This window comes from Falco naumanni, chromosome 7 (genome assembly GCF_017639655.2).
Source record: "Falco naumanni isolate bFalNau1 chromosome 7, bFalNau1.pat, whole genome shotgun sequence".
In the NCBI taxonomy this organism is placed as follows: domain Eukaryota; kingdom Metazoa; phylum Chordata; class Aves; order Falconiformes; family Falconidae; genus Falco; species Falco naumanni.
In genome coordinates, this window is record NC_054060.1 from 54,804,615 (window position 1) to 54,822,488 (window position 17,874).

Here is a 17,874-nt window from a genome sequence, read left to right on the forward strand (position 1 = left end):
GGAGTTACACTGAGATCATTTAGCATATTTTCTTCAACCTGAATTATAATCCTATTTGCTTCTGGCTTCAAGGTACTAGATTTCACATAAATAATCTTTTTATTTCATCTATTTATAGTATTACTTCATCTTTTAATAGCATTACTTACCAAAATTACAAAATGAAGTCAGTAAAAATATATTGCTAATAGCTTCTAAATACAAATACTAGAAAGCAGGGAATAAGGATTCTGTTAGAGAAATTCTTCTCATTTCAGAACAGTTCAAAAATCAAGCAAACAAAAAATGATTGTATGTAAGGTGGTAACAACTACCTTATAAACTGGCTGAATAAGCTTGTAGTATTGCGAATGATCCGAGCAGCCTGGGATTCCTCATGCTGACATCTTTGTATGGTCAGACCATCATCCATATGGCCTTCTTGGTGTAATATAACCTATTGAAAGTCAGTAATGTAAATATCACAATGATTACTTTAAAAGCCTTTGTACTTTTCAATATTTTGTAACTTGTTTCATTATTGCATTGAAAACAGTAATTGCATATACTGAGCTACTATTTGTTAATCACTTTATCTGAACACCTGTTTACTAATTAATTACAAATTTTTCAGTCTCACACAAAAGTTATTTAAAGAAGACATTTTAATGTACCTTTATTCTCCTGCAGTTCATGAAACATATACACTTATCAAATATTTTCCAACTGAAACAAAAAATGTCATTCTTTCTGTATTCTGGCTGTCAAGGAAGAAGGATATTCACTTTCTTAAGTATCATTTACTACGCACTCACACATGAAAAGACTACTGACAAGTATCAGGATGAGTTACAAAACAAAAAAATGACAATGCAGCTAAAGGGGTAACAACATTTGTGAGTAAATTCTGACTCATTTAACTATTTTTTACACATTATGTTGGATTATTAACAGAAACAGATGTGAACATCATATGAACTTCAAGCAATAACAGAGATCCCTTGGTAGATTTTTATTTTTCCCCTTTAAATAAGTACCCAATTTCTCAAAAAGCAAGCATAATTTTTGGGTACAACAAAAACAAGTCTTGATCAGTTTGAGATAGTAAAATCCTCCAGCACTTGTATAAGAATTAAATGCCAGTTATCCTGCTTCTTTGCTCACGAGTAACTTACCGAATGCTCCACTGAAAAATGTAAATTTTTAGCTCTGAGATAGTAAAAATTTGCTCCCTAACTTTCCAGTTAGCTGGGTAACTATTCAGTGCCTTCAGAATTAACAAAGAAACTAATAATGTTATACAAGGGGTTACTGCCACAAATGGGAAGGTTATTTACTAACACCTTTTTGTACATAAATGGTATATAGTTACACCGGAAAGTGATGGGTTTTTATATTTGGCAGGCTCCAAAGTACACATGCACTCTGTTCCAGAGTGCTGAGGAAGTGTTTTTAGAAAAGTCAAACATCACTTTATGAGTTTATCTAGACCCCAGAATCCATGGAAAGGTGTTGAAGAAAACTAGAAAGACATTTTTGAATGAGAATATTGATAATATTATCTTAAAGCAGACTGGTTTAGATATTGGTCATTCCTCTTTGTTCAAGTACTTCTTTATGTAGAGTCACACTGTGGGTGACTGTTAGCTTAAATATCACTGCTTCCATAAAGAAGAGTCCTGGGGTCTCTTAACCAAACAATAACTAAAGAACTGCTCTTCCCATCACAAAACTAGTAAGAAAACATTTGACGATCAGATAATATTTCCTCAGGTCACTGCATGTAGCTCCAGATTTTGGAGCTACAGGAATGCTACAGGAAATAAAAAAAATTGATAAATAGGATATTAATGCTGCCATTCCTTGCAACGTAATTGCACCTTCACCTCTGTGAGGTAGATATGCACTCTTCTCCCTAAGTATGGAAAAGATGAGGGAAGAGAGAAGTCTTTTAGAAGGATCTAATCTTCCCTGTTTTCTCTGACCAAAAAAACCTCACCTCAAAACCTCAACTAAAATCATCCAAAAACACTCAACAACAGGAAAGTGCTATTTAGAACTCCACTAAGCAGATCATGGCCAGAAGCATCCAGCACTGCCTACTCCAGCTCCTCAGATAAACCACTTCCCTGTGTATAAAGGGGAATTTGGCACTGCCTTGCATGTTGAGGTACAGCAGAGCGTTGGTTTTGATGAACACCCTGAGCAATGGTTCCCAGAACGTGAATCCACATGTAGTATACGTTTCACTGAGCTCTAGCATTCTGGAACTCTGCAGTTCATAGCTGGCATAGCTGGCAAAGAAGCAAGCTCTCAAACTGAAAAGACAGGCATCCATCATTCATGTGGGATGGTGCAGGGATGCTGAATAGAATTTTGATGTAAACACCATCACTACCTGGCAAAGTCTTGAACTCTTGCTTACCAAGATATCAGAGAGAGATACAACAGATAAAAATTCTGGCAGAAATCATGCAACAGAAGCCTCATAAATTATGCCTTTTTGTGTCTTGCAAAGACAGCATGATAACTAGATACTAGAAACTACACCAAAGCCAAACAATGGAAATTTTTACTTGGCATTTAGAATTTTTTAACAGAACTAATTCCATAGTTGTCTTCTCCTTTCTACAGGTTTGCAGCAACTATCAGTGATAAAAGCTAGGTGATGTGAAAAAACCACCCTTTGCCTCTTGCAAATATAAGCTATTTCTCAATCCTCCCAGAGCTACTGAAGCATGTTACAAAAAGTGCTCAAGAAGGATTACAGTGACTAAAAGGGAAAAGTCTCCTGAGAAAATGATGGTGGAGGATGCATATAAAGCTATAAATTCACTTTCACTTTACAAAATAAATTTGATATGAAATTTAAAGGGATGTATATATCTAAACTTGCTTACAAAACTATAGTCTAATACTGCATTTTGCAGAGGACGTGTTTCTTGCCTCCACAGGAATATCAATTACAAGAAGTGAGAATGTTTGGGTTTGTTTGAAGGCACTTAACAGGAGAGAATTCCCCAGGTTAAGGGGGCAACAACAGATCTGGACTCTTTGAATGTGAATGATACAGTTTGAAAGGAGAATAAATCTGACAGGCAGTCATGGAAGTTCCTTTAGTCTCTTGCAGCTGAGCAAAAGACTCGGAAAAAAACCAACCTACTTTTCACAGGAAGCTATTGCAAAATTCTTCATTGAATACAGAGGAAGAATCTGCATATTGACTCTTCAAGAAGTAAAACTGGACCCTCTGAGTAAACAGAGTCCCATAGCCAATGCTGGCATGGGAAAGGAAGAGGCCATCATTGTGTGATTAAAACCCTTATCAAGAAAATACTGAATGACTAGCATACAAAGAAGAATTTCTCTGACCAGCCAGGTTGCTGAGAAGTGAAGGGGTTGGGTACACATTTTTTCCTTTTTTTTGTTCTAATGATAGATTCAAGTTGTAAAAAAATCTATAAATACAAAATCAAAGAATTATTTGGTAATGATGCAGTTATGCGAATCTAGTGCTAAACCCCTTAATTCTGAATGAAATATAAACATAATTTGAAGAGATAACAGGTCATATGCCCCTAATGAAGAATATACTCGTACCCTATAATCAAAAGGCTGAAAGATCTTCATGCCGCACCACAATTACACCTAACATTTTGACCGGAAATTTTTTGTTAATATCCCTTATGAAACTTGAGAAGTTCTTAGGGCCTTCTTAAGTAACAAATTTCATTGCCATTTCATACAATACACTCAATTACAAAAATCTAAAACACCAGTGATGTAAGATAACTTACAAGTTTATACCCTTAAACATTTAAATTTAGATTTTTAAAAAAGTGATTTGACCATTCAGATCAGGTATTTCCATATTTTACTAAGTGCCAAAAATAAAAACTGAGCCCAAATTATTATTTTCTTCAGGCAAGAAAAACAGCTAAATACATTTTGTAGTGGCAAAATTTTTCTTCAGTTAAATAGTTATGTTAATATCCACAGTTGTTACCTTTTTTAGAATGAATCATTCACACGATTTTCAATGAAACAGCACAAACCAATTGAACTCACAATTGCCACATTGGTAGAATGGTAACAGGACAGACAAAAACTGTTATGCAACTGACATTCATTTTACAAGTATTCAAAAAACCCCTCAAACATTACCTTTCTTTTCAAGGGACCTAAACGTGCTGATTTAGCATCTTGTGCCTTGTAAGTCAGCCATAAGGCACTGGCCACATGTTGGACAAAACAGATTGAATCACCATACTTTATTTCTGGGACTCCCATTCCGTCAATGTCACGTTTAAGACTGGAATCCTGCTTTTCTTTTAGCTCCTAAGAAGATAAAATAAAAGCTGTCATTTAACCTCTGTACTAGATCAGGATAAACCATTGCATTCTGTATTGAAACACATTCTAACACTGAACAATGTTTATGCTACTTATGTTGTTAAGATGCAGCTAAATTTCATTTCACATAATTTCTGTTCTATCCAATTAATTAGTCAGATTCCGATTAAAAATAATTTTAAATCTGAAGCATGATTTCAGAAAAAACAAGCAAAATGCATTACCATGTAAAGATATATAACAAAAAAAGTCTTAAATATTCAACCTAACCTAATCAGTAGTTGAGTCACTGATGTAATTGAAGGTTCAGTTTATTAAAGTATGGAGAACTCAAAATTACTAAAATTTTCAAATTTTATCTTAAGTACAAAAAAGAAAACAGAAGTTTTGAAGTTTACTTAAAATACTTTCATGCTAGAGAATTTTTTGCTTATAAATAGTATATACAGTTAAAAACTTTACTTGGAATAATGCTTCTGTATTGCAACAACCAGCAAAGAAGAAAATACTAATTTTTAAAACAAGTACAATTTGGCTTTTACATTTATTTTACTTTTACATTTCTAAGGGGTTTTTTACATTAATTTTAATTTTCTATTTATCCTCTTTGTAAGAGGAATTGGATCCTTTCAAATTTATTTTAAAGGCATTGCTCGATGCTTGGCTTGAACACCCAGTACAATTTTTAAGCCCAACCTTTTTCTCCTTTAGCCTTCATTCATAACCAGAGGATTTTAAGTCTCCAGCACAAAAGCCAGTATTTTTTTCTTTAAAATAAAATAGTTTCCCTTTCAAAATTGAATTCAGGAATAAGAACAGAATTATGCAATGAATTCTGTAATAGCAAATTATGGATGCATGTGCATTGTGTGATTACACTAATTCAATTATATCATTGTTGTATGATTTCAAGTGTTGATGGACTTAAGCGTAGATATTTGTTCATTTGTTGCTAAGTAAGAAAAAAATACATTAAACATTGATACGTGGTTTAAATTATTATATGCATATCAGGTTTTCTTATTTCATTTCAGTTTACTGAATGTTCAACATCTGTGGAGTAAAGAGGAGTTCTGTTTTAACTATACTAATCTATTTTCATTTATATGGAATTTAGCTGTCACATTTCAACAATAATTTTAGTTGAAACAGATAGCATTATAATGTCAAGATGAAGCAGAATGAAATTACAAGGCATTCCTTGGGGATAACATTACAATATCAAGACTAGGGAAATCATGTCACATCATATTGATGTGGACTGCACTATCCTGTACAGATAAAGATTAACTCTTTCAATACACATTTACAGTGAGGCTATTAAATGAAAAATACAGTAAAACAGCACCATTGCATTAACTGTCAGCAATTATTTTGTTTTACAGAGGAACCTGAAGAATAAAAAATTTTTCTCAGTTATTATGTCTGCATCAAGAATCAAGCATCAATGAATATTTCAATGAAAGAAATCATAATGTGGTAACAAGTTATACAAATTAGGTTACTATTTTTGAGAAAAAAAAAAAGTGTGAAACATCCTTTTTAACAACACTAAATGTAAAGAAAAACCAAGAATTTTCAAGTTGCAGAAATAAAGCCTTAGAATGATTTTGGGGGACTGAAGGCTGCTCTCACTTTAAGCAATACAGCATAAATTCCTCTTCGTGATGTTTTGCACTTTGTGCTCTGTCCAGTTTCTCTAGGATTTCAGCCAAGTCATTTGATAGCAGTGTGCAAAGAGAGGGTGTATTTTCTAACAGCTGAAAAGTATAGTCAGATAAAGATTATCAGGGCAAGGGAGGGGCGGAAATCTCTTATCTAGATATTCGTACATATATTAGCAGCAAAATATCCAAACACTTTCTCCTTCAAAATCCTCTGTTCACAACCTATTCTTAGTTTAACACCCTCAGGTCATGAATGAATCAAGTCAAAGAAAACAAATCACATCATGAGTCTGGAAGATGGCAAAGAAAAAAAATAACAGTAACAAAAAATAATTTTAAAAAAAGGAATGAACAAAGGAACTTGGGGCAAATCTGTCAAAAAAACCAATTTTCACAAGATATTTAATATAATAGAAGGGCAAGATTTAGAAAATGAGAGAATTCAGAGTCATAGATTCCTACGTGATAGAGGGAAGGTAAGGAATGGCAATGTGAACAGGACAAATAAACCCAACTGTCTTTACAATGATTTTTCATCTTGACAAGTCATCTTGAAAAAGCATAGTAGAGAAAAAACCTCTTAGGGGTATGTAAAGCTCTTAAGATACCTAAGAATGGTAAGACAACTTAATTGCTGTACTCTTATTAAATCTAACCTATGTGAGGTAATTAAAATTGTATCTTTCGGTGTTGCACACTATTAATGCATTAAAAGTACTACCGTAGCTACCCTAATTTAACAAAAGAAAAAGATAAAAGGTCTACAAATATAAGACCAGAGGACTGATACATTGAGCTTACCTATCTTGCTAGTGGGCTTACTGCACTCTGTACACTTTGTTGTATACATTTCTGCACCCCAGCAGGCAAGAAAAAAAAAAAAAGGAGTTATTTTAATTCTACCTTCTACTTTCTCCTGCCATGTAAAATAAGTAGAAAATATTGCTTAATACTGTATTTGAAATGCAGTGCCTACTGGGAAACAATAATTGTAAAATATGAACTTACAAATAAATACTTGAACTTTTAGAGATAATTGTAGGTAAAGGACTTTGTAATACCTATCATCTTATTTCAAAAAAGAATTAAACTGTATGATTACTACTAAACTATTACGACATCCTAATGCCACGTTGAGCCCCTAAGATAGCTACATGCTGGCAGTAGTATTAAAACTATATCAAATCCCTCTGCATGAGTCATCTGTGACTTTTGAATGTGTCAGAATGTTACCTATTCAGACTACACCAATAACTTCTTCATTGTCAATTGTATATACCATTATGAAAATAAAATCTCATATACTAATTCTGGGCTACAACAGTTTTTAAATAAACAAATATTTTTAAATATGCTCTTGCTCTTCACTTTGTTTATTCTCCAAGAAATTCATAAGCAGATTCAAGGTTCTGCTCAGCAGAGTATACTGAGCCAAGTACTGTGCTGGAATGAGAACATCCCATTTCAAAACAGGATTCCATCTGCTGTAGGGAAACTGCGGTCTCTGTGGTCACAAGGCATTACAGAACTGTTGCCTTAAAATATAAAGGATGACATTTTAAAACTTTGTTAAAAGTAAGCCTCATATTAAACTCAACAAAAGGCACAACTTTGGGGGTTTTCCACCTGTTTCTGATGCTTATAAGCTTAGTTTGCAGTATTTTGCAGTAAATACATATCAATGAAAACAGCATAAGCAATATATCAGTACCATAATGTTCTTTAGCATTTTTGTTCACTTTTTCAAAAGCTCCCTTCTATTCTTATTTATGTAAGGACATATTAAGGAAAACTCTAATTTGAATTTTATATTTTTAAATAAATGTTTTGATTTCCAGTGTCACCTAGGAAAAGGCACCAGAACAGTGAAAGTAAATACATTATGAATGCAATCACAGGTTCTGGAAAGGAAGGAACACACAAGACTGCTGAGGTGGTATGTAACAATACTGAGGATGAAGGTGTGCTTTTCCAACAAGAGGGTCTCTGTAACAACTATTGGAAAAATAAGACTTGAAGTCATGTGTTACAGGCTTCTGGGAAGCCTCGGGGATTTGGTATACTCCACATAGCTCTGCTTACTGGCAAAGATAATCTCTTGTTTCCACAAAATCCCTTTTGCTGGCTTCAAACTGGAAAGAATACCTCAATGGAGAAATGTTTTATTTCCTTTTGGATACTCCACAGCAATGTAAAGGCTGGACTGGACTTCCCAAGGTCCTTTCCAATCAGAATTATTCTATGATTCTAAAGGAATGGAGGCCATAAACAGCCAGGTATTCCAGCACCCTATTTTTAAGGATCTGTACACAGCTGGATAGGAAGGTATCAGACTGTTTCCTTGAAATTTCCTTAATTCATGCCACAATAATGTCCAGGCAAATGAAAATATTTCTTCATTGAGAAAATGAACAAGAGGAAAAAAAAGGTTTACAAATACATATATGTGCAGAAATTAAGATAATCACACTTGCATATATCTAATATGTCTATTAGTTCTACAGTTCTTTTTCCCCTCAATCTGTACGCGATCAGCACTTGGCTTTGAGTCCTTTCCTTATTACAGTCCAGATCAATCTCTGGGGTTTATTCACTTCCAAAAACCTCACCTTTCTTTCTTCATGAAGAGTTATCACTGCTTGTTCCCCTCACCTTTGGAAACACTAATGTCTCTACCCATGGGCCAGTGCAGCTCTCACCTGCCCAGACAATAAACAACTATTCTTAATCTTGGCACAGGCAAAAGCAAATTTATAACCTATTGTGAGATAAAAATATTCTTTTCTATATAGGACAGTACAAATCCTAGGATGATGAGACACTGAACTTGTATGTCATATAAAAATATACATTAACAACCACAGTATGTACAAACGCAAAAGAAGGGATAAATGCATTACACAGCCATTATTGACTTTTGCATAATTATTTACTACTGTACTTCACCTTAATCATTTGGGGCATTGTAACAAATTTCAGTAATGTGCCATTGAGGCACACCTCAACAAAAAGAGTAAGACAATAGGGTACGTTTATTCAATGTAACAAAATATTTATGAGTATGCAAACATAAACATAAAATTTATATACTAAAAATTTATACATTTCTATTCATAGATTAAAATATCAAGAAATTATAGGACAGTTGATGTCCAATTAGGCAGTGAGTACATTATAGGAACTGGATCACAATTTTAAACCAGTAACCGCGGCATTCCTGGCATACTTACCATCCTTACCAGTGTGCCATGGTTTACCAAAACCAGGAAAAAATTACAGCTGTAATAAATGCCCCTGCACAACATCATACATACAATCTACACTGCATAGCCTTTACACTGAAGAAAGGACCAGAAACTATTTGGTGAGCATCTAGCAATCTAAGAATATTTCCTTATAGTTTTTTAATTATTTTGGTTGGTTAAAATAAAAATTCTCAGCATACTGTATGCAGTCACACTAATAAAATAAACATTGTTACTTTAAACATGCTGAAATTTGCTTTATTATACTAACAGAAGTCTGGCATCTGTCAAGACCCTATATCTAGTTTTAAAGATTCATTTTCACTGCCCTTCAGGGACCATACAGAGTTCAGAATTACATGGTACATGTAACTTCTCATACTTAAAAAACTGTATTTTACCAGCTATGGCAACTATCTATAAGTAATATCATGAAAGCACATAAAAACTTTTCATCATCTTTGGTGTGAAAACCTTTCACTTTTCCAGAAAAAATCGTTGATTTTGCCTGTCTCCATAATCTTTCCTCATTCTCTGTCACTGGTACTTTTTTTCTCAGCTGGAAATTATGAAAAGGCTACTAACATGCCATTAGCATCTCACTAAAGAGCACAGCTTGAAAACTTATGGTTTAGAAATTGCTGACTACAGTTTCCTTGCAGTTCACCTACGAACACACTGCACAAAGAATAGGAAGGGCAAAATTTTGCTCAACTGAGCTGAACTCAATTGAATTCAGTTGTAACAAACAGAGCTGGAACAAATAAAATCCTAATGAGATTCTGTCCAACTAAAATGTTTCTATAATGATTAAAGCATTCATGGTAAACCAGTGTATCTCACATAGTATTAGTTTTCAATCTTGTTTTTTTAACCTGTTAACAGTTTAGTCTACTCTAAAATTTGTTCATAAAATCTGTATTTTTCCTCAAAGAAACCTTTGTTACTCTTGACACAGGTTATTTACCTTTGTATTTAAAAGCATAATCCCTATCAATTGCTTCAGTTTAGAAATCACAAATAGCTTATGAAGTCATTGAACCAACTCAGATCTGGTATTTGAGTGCTTCACATTTAAGACAAATTTGTACTGATGTTATTTACCTTTGATGCTCTAAAACAAAAGGCAGTAGATGTTGTGTCCGACTTTTCTCTTTCCAACATTGCAAGTCCTTCATCTTCATTCAGAGCCAAGTACTTTCCTGTTGTAATATGTCGAAGACGGAAAGGCTGTCCCCATCTGATGTGACTTCCACTCCAGCTGAACACATGAGACATCAAAAAATAATTTAGGAAGTAAGCAAATATTTCTATTTCGGGATTTAAGGATGTTCAGAAAATATAATGTGCTACATGTAATCCTTTTTGCTTTTGATTTCAGTTTTATTACGGTGTTACATATAGCATCCATAAAAAAATCCTACACGTTTCTATAAAATACTAAAGTGTAAATTGACTGCTTAAACAAAAGAATTAAAACTAAGTGAGGACTCAACATTCCAAAGAACTACATCTCTGATAGTTATGAGAATATTTCATTTGTAATCACAAACACACCAAGAGTAAAACAAACATACTGTTCAGAAGGCCATCAAAGTTAAAACGTATATACCTTTACAGTATGTATTGAAATTTCACTTGCCACAAATTAAGATATCTAAACACCTAGCTAATCACCATAAAATCATGAAGGATAGTACTGTTCTGATTTCCACTCATGCTTCTAAAATTCATAGTGAAATCTAGGAAAGCATTTTACTTTTGGACAGAAGCAATGTCTCAAGCAGACATACCTCATAGAATACTGCTTTTGATATGGAACATAGACCAAAAAAAGTCTTAAAATACTGTCATCCCCCATATGATTATACTATGGTAGATTATATTTTTGATAATGAACTTATTAACGTACATCATATAGCAGGACAAATATATTACCCATGGTCTGCCTTAAGGGTCTGTAACAATGGAATTGGTTTTAACATAACAAGAGTTGCTAACAAAAAAGTTCAAAAAATATCAGTACCTTATTCTAAGGGGTTCTACTCTCCACAAAGACCTTGCTCGAACACCAGCTCCTCCAGTTTCATAAAGTACTTTCCTACAGAAAAGATTCAGAAGGTCATTCTCTTATGTTTATTTGTGCTACATATTATTTATCACTCACTTCTCTTTAAACTGTGTAGGACTCACTTCTCCCCAGCTACATAGATGGAATTGAATGGACAGAAGTTTCCTGCTTATTAGTGAGAGCACTATACACAATCCAAGCACCCCTGGTAAGTTAGGCTATTTCCATTAAGCTATTCTCTCTAAGGACTTGATAAAAATACTTTGCCTTCAAAGTAGCTGAGAAACTTTTTCAGTCATATAAATATGTAATCCATACAATTCTCAAGAGATCAATCTAAATTACTAATGGTCTTAAGTATAAACAAAAATATATAAAAATGCACCACAACTTACTTATGCTGTGAATCACTCTGATCTGTAGATGGAATTGTTAAGCACTCATCATGGCCATGGAAAAAACGTACTACATGCCCACCAAGAAGATATCCTGTAGAATAGCACACCTACTCATTAGCTTAAACATAAACAATATGAAATGACACTCTCAAAAATAATATTAAAAATTCAAAAGACCTAGGTGAAATCTACTTTCCAAAATTTTCACTAACTGAAATTAAACAAGAACAAATTTAGTATGACAACATATTATTTTTTAGGGTCTTTTTCAGTTAAGAATATTTTTTTTCTGAAAATGAAGACAAAAAGAAACCAATCTCTTAACATTTAAAAACCAAACTAGGATTCTGGGGCAGAAAAGGAAAACAAAAACTTCTGCAACAATTACTGTTTTGAAAACTGAATGTTTTAGGTAAAAGCCAAATCAAATATATAATACCAGAGTTTCCTCCCTCTTAATGCAATTGAAATGTTCTCAATACAAAATGATTTGGTGAATTCATCAGTTTGTTCTGACATTTATAATTTGTGTCAAAATCAAAACTACACAGCAACAGCAGGAGACAGAGGACAGAAAAACACTTAGCGGTTCTGCAGATTAAGTTTAATGGAAGCTAACTTTCCAACCCATTTAACACAAAGACTACAGGTCAAAACCAGGCATTTTGCCTCACAGAAAAAAAAAAGACAAGGAAAAATGGTGTAGGAGTAGAATGATTCATCATACCCTCAGTCCAAACTGTTCTGACCTTGTAAGTGAACTTAATTCCTTTTAAAAGAACACACACACATAGGGGAGGAAGTGTAGAAGGAAACTTTCATACTGTGCAGCCAATTAAACATAAATTTGTAAATAAGGAAAACAGTAACTGGCAATTATCCTGTTGCCATGTAATACAAAGGTCAAAGGAAAGAAGGAATGCAAAAAAAAAAAAATACTTTTCTGGTATTTATGTTCTGTCAAAAGCACTTCATACGTCACAAAAAGAATGTTGTCTGACTTCCAGACTAATTTTAGACTTGGGAAATCCCACTTTCTCAGCTTGTCCATTCAACTTGTGCTAGGCTTTTAAGTCCTTTGACATATGATCATCCCTCATATAAACCATTCTGAAAAGCATATATACAGATAAACCTAAGCCTAAGTAGCTGGGAAAAAACTGACACACATAAAACCTACTTCTCTGCTTGCCCCACTTTATCCTTTTCTTTTTACTTTTATTTTTTTCTTTTAATTACAGAATTTTGGATTATGTGTCCAATTCTGAGCTACACAGTACTAGGGTTCCAACTACAGCAAAGGGTTACTAAGATGATTAAGAGACTGGTGCATCTTACATGAGGAAAGGCTGAGAGAACTGGGACTGCTTGACCTAGAGAAGAGAAGGCTCTGGCAGAATCTTATCAGTGTAAAGAGTATGAAGTAAGGGTCCCCTTAGTGGTGCCCAGTGTCAGGACCAGAAGCAATGGGCACAAAATGACATACAGGATGGTCTGTCTGAATATCAGGAAACACTTTTCCACAGTGAGGGTGCCTGAGCACTGGCACAGGTTGCCCAGAGAAGCTGTGGAGTCTCCATCCTTGGAGATATTAAAAATCTGTCTTGACATAGGCCTTGGCAACCTGTTCTAGGTGGCCCTGCTTGAGCAGGTGATTGGACCAGGTCCCTTCCAACATCATCCACTCTGTGATTCTGGAATTATTTAGGAAATTTAGCTGTCAAATTCCTGCTGTTACAGAAATCTAAAATATACCACTGACCTTCCATGATGTCTCTGCGTAGCTCATTATGTTTGTCATCTGTTACAAGATTTTAATTTTACTATAGGATGGCTTTTGTGCTTGCTTCTTGCAGAAGCAATAAGTATTACAAGGAAAATCCATATTCCATATGCTCTTAAAATGAAAACCTACACACACTCAGATAAGCTTCTTATGGGCCAGTGCACAGAAACACTGTGGGATGCTGATCTAAATCACTTGGGATTAGGAGGACCCAAACGTAGTTCAGATCAGTCTAGTGACTACTAGTCTCTAGCATCAGGGTAGTCTACTTCTATCAAGACTCAGCATAGCTGATCCCAGGGAAATTCAATATCTCTTTCAGGTCCCTTACAGCTCCATTTTTTTCCTATGATCCTGTATATTATTACATCATAAGTGATTAGTTTTAGGGCCAAGTGGTACAAAATGATCCTGATTTAAAGAAAATTTATCATTCATGAATGTGGAGGGCTGATACTTTGAATAGAGAACAGCAAAGGTAAAGTACAATGTCTGTAATGACAGTGTTAATGGCAGAGTATGGTGCTGAAATAAGGAGCAATATTGAGTGGATGAGCCTTTCATTACAGAACAAGATATTTCTCAAATGGAATAAGGTGACGTTTCTCAAACATGGTTGCAAAGTGCAGTCAAGTACCTAGAAAGAAATCCTAACCCTGTGGTGTGAGATTTAGGATGATTAAGAGGATGCATTTAGAGAGCTCATTTTCATGGACTATTACAGAGACACAGTAAGGGAGCATGGCTGTGAGATCCAGAAAGGATATTGGGCACATAGCCTTAAAGAAAACAACTAAGAGACTGAAATAGGAACTATGAGAAACTTGCTTTCCATTTTGCATGTACCTTTGTCTCTCTTCTGTTATTTCTGTTACAGGGTGATTGAAAATCCTATGCAAAATTTGTTTACTGGCTTTATTCTGCAGCTCCTACTCCCCAAAATTAAACTGAAGACAATAAATTTATTTGTTGCTCTATCGGTTTTCATTTCTCATGAAGTTTTTTATGATTTGCTACTCTAAAGTTACAGCACTTAGCTTTCTCTCAGGTAAACCAGTTGATATATCTGTATTTCCCTGTTTTCCCTTTCATTATTATTCTCTCCTGTGCTCATTTTCTTTATTTTCATTCAGCTATTTGGTTTCATGCTTTAAGGGTGAGGTGTTTTTTTTTCATTTTCACTCTTTATGAAAAACAATACAAAGTAATCTAAAGTATATACATTTCTAAATAAATAAAATTACAAACCTTCTGTAATATTGCTTCCTGAGCATGTAGGATGTACGTTCCAGAGTGTCTGCATAAAGGAGGCATCCACCTGAATACTTCCATTTGACATTGAGAGATGCTGAAATATGATGACAGTAAGAGGAAACAGTGAAATTTATGCACTGAAAAATATTTAGTATATTAATTACTCAAAAAAACACAAGTATACAAATATTCTTTAAAAATTGGTAGTCACTAGCTTTTACAATGTACTTTTTTCTAGATCTAATCAGCAGACTCCAGCTGCAGCTTAGAAATCTTCCACAGTTACATAAATAAAAACTTCCCAAGATGAAGAATGCTGAAGTACACCTCAGGATAAAGGCATGGAAACAGTCTTGTTCTAGGTGGCAGGAGCCTTTCACTGAGGGGAAAAAGTGCATTATTTCCCAGATTAGGAAAGATTGAATTCATATGAATCCCAAGCGTTTTCCCTCACTCCCCATAGTACTTTGTATTTTCCCACCATGTGTCCACTTACTAACACAAACCTACCAGGTATCTTTCAGAGGACACACTGACCAGGATAAGATCATCACCTATTCGAACTTTTTCTCCTTCTGACCTTTGTTTAGAAGCAGGGTGTATTGTCCACCAGCATGCCTCACCTAAAGGACAGAGCCACTTATCAAAGGTATACAAAACAGGCAATTCCCAAGAAATTTAAGGATATCTTTATACAACATTTAAATATCATAATAAAGAATTGTGTCTTATAAGACATTCATCTTCTAAAACAATGTCATTCCTCTTTTTAATCTTTTAATTTGAATCTTTTCCCTCAAAACTTTTGTCAACCAGTCTTTGCCAACACTGAAGCTGGTTTTTCTCTGGGTTTTTCTAAGGCAACTAACCACTTACAAAACACTGCTCAGAACTGCTCTCCCTTCAAGGCTCCCACTGCCAGCAAATAGCTGACAGCTACCTCAGTCTTACTTATCAACTTTTATGTTTTCTTTTGTTTAATGTTCATATTTAATTCACAATATTCTGTATCATTTCCACTCTAAGCTACATTTATGTTGTAGAATGGAGAATTTTGAAACAAATACTCCATAAATTTACACTCCATAAATTTGCTACACTAAAATATCAGTTCCGGGAGCAGTTCCATTAGCACTACATATGAATACAGGATAGCTAAACCTAAGCATGATAACCACAGAACATTTACTACACATTAAATATAAAATACCAGATTACTTTGCACACACACACAGAGCCCAATTCTGGGAAGATTACCTAATTCATTCCAAAATTTCACACCCTTCAGGGTTTACTTCAGACCCTGAAGAAAAGTTAAATGCAGCTTTCTCACCGGGCCATGCAAAGTGGGAGAAAATGAAACAAAGACAAAATTGGTAGTATAACAAAACACAAAGATTCCGTTATTATTTTGCTTCATTTCATACTTTTATTTTTCTTCAGTTCTTTTATCAATGGGCTCATCATATTTTTTCTGTTTTCCTGCATTAGAAGTTACATACCTCTTTTGTGTCATTGTTACAATGTACATTGTGAATGCACCGATATATGGCTTTTCCATAATATAAATCTACTGAAAGTGCCAAATCACACAAATAGAAAACAAACGCATCAAATTTGTTTTATTCAATAGCATTTTTTTTACTTTGTCCATTATCACCAACATTACTGCAGTTGTGGTAACTGATCATTTGCAAGGCACTCTCACACTCTTACACAAAGTCTGTTAATTTACTGAAAGTCATCAGTATTGACAATCATAATTTACTTTCCGTCATCTTATTTATAATGAACATATAAGCATGACATTAATGGCCTACAGTGCCATTAATCTTAATGCCTCTTATAAAAGGTGTGATACATTTTCCATCAAAAATAACTTGCCATACCTGCTGCATTTTCTCGTAGTCCCACATCAAATGCAAGTTTATCTGTCTGGGATCTTGAGGATGTTAAACATGTCAAATACTGCAAAACAGTGAAGTTATTGAAAACAAAAATCCAACAGTATCCATTAATACACATGCCAAATTAATACATTCACATTACTCCATCTTCAAATCAACCTGTGCTTAATTGTTTTAAATTAGTTAAGCATGGTGCTATTTTTATACAAGCTCTTCCTGACTTTAAAGAAAGTCAAAATCCTTTTCCACTATAGTACATATTTCTCTGCAATTTAGCTCCTACCTTCCAAAGTTTCAAATAGTTCATCAGATAGAAACGGGCAAACATCTTATTACTGCATTACCGTAATAAACTTGCTTCATGAAAGCATAGCAAACACATCAAAAGGCAGTAATCATACTTGCAACTCTGGTATATCAAGGCAACTGCAATTAATATGGTTCATAAACATAAGTAACAAGAGTTTAAAGACTAATGTAGAATCTTCTAGTACAGGAAAAAGGAGGGAAGATGTTTTCTTGACTTCTCATTTCATCGGCCTTCTATTAGGTATACTTACATCGTCCCTAATAAGTCAAAGATCCAGAAGAGTTAAAATTTTACAGTTGCACAATGTAGTTAAACAGAATTTATACAAGGTAGCCTGAAGATAGCATGTTTGTGGGCATAGTCTCTGGGAACTATGGGATGCTGAAAGGAAAACCTTATCTTTAAAATATGACGGGAAAAACAATGTGTATCACAACAAATGCATTTACAATAGCAGCAACTTGCTAATGGAATTACCATTAAAACGTCTTCCTTAATATCACAGAAATCATCTATGGCTAAGGGAGCTTATCGGCTACATTTCTGAGTGAAATGGATTGAAAAATATTAGTTTAAAATGTAAGGGCCACTTCCATTGTGTTGAGACACCATAAATTATTCAATTTTATATTTTTTTTTTAATCTAGTGCAGGAGAGAACTTAGAAAGAACATTCTTCCAAACATCTATTTTTTTTATTTTGATAAAAAGATGATTATTTGAGTTTTGTTTTACTCAATCTCTGCAAACACTCTTTCACTTACCATTTCACTGAACGAATGTCGAAGTAGTATAGCATGGCCGTACAGCAGGGTTCTGTGACCACCCCCTTGCGCTGCCTACAGAACATGACAGAGAAAGTCAGAACTCTACTGCACTGTGTGGACTATGACCACAATTATATA

At 34.3% G+C, this 17,874-nt stretch overlaps 1 protein-coding gene across 1 annotated transcript in view; it reads right to left on the bottom strand.

Moving 5' to 3' along the window:
* RYR3 (ryanodine receptor 3) overlaps positions 1 to 17,874 on the bottom strand; it is a 234,903-nt gene that overhangs the window by 157,150 nt on the left and 59,879 nt on the right. Inside the window, exons 5-13 of the mRNA XM_040601263.1 lie at positions 17,734 to 17,808; positions 16,643 to 16,721; positions 15,264 to 15,376; positions 14,748 to 14,847; positions 11,711 to 11,804; positions 11,271 to 11,345; positions 10,349 to 10,505; positions 4,144 to 4,317; positions 315 to 436 (exon numbers count right to left, since the gene is read on the bottom strand). Of these exons, the coding sequence (XP_040457197.1) occupies positions 315 to 436; positions 4,144 to 4,317; positions 10,349 to 10,505; positions 11,271 to 11,345; positions 11,711 to 11,804; positions 14,748 to 14,847; positions 15,264 to 15,376; positions 16,643 to 16,721; positions 17,734 to 17,808 (989 nt within the window). The remainder of the gene's footprint in view (positions 1 to 314; positions 437 to 4,143; positions 4,318 to 10,348; positions 10,506 to 11,270; positions 11,346 to 11,710; positions 11,805 to 14,747; positions 14,848 to 15,263; positions 15,377 to 16,642; positions 16,722 to 17,733; positions 17,809 to 17,874) is intronic.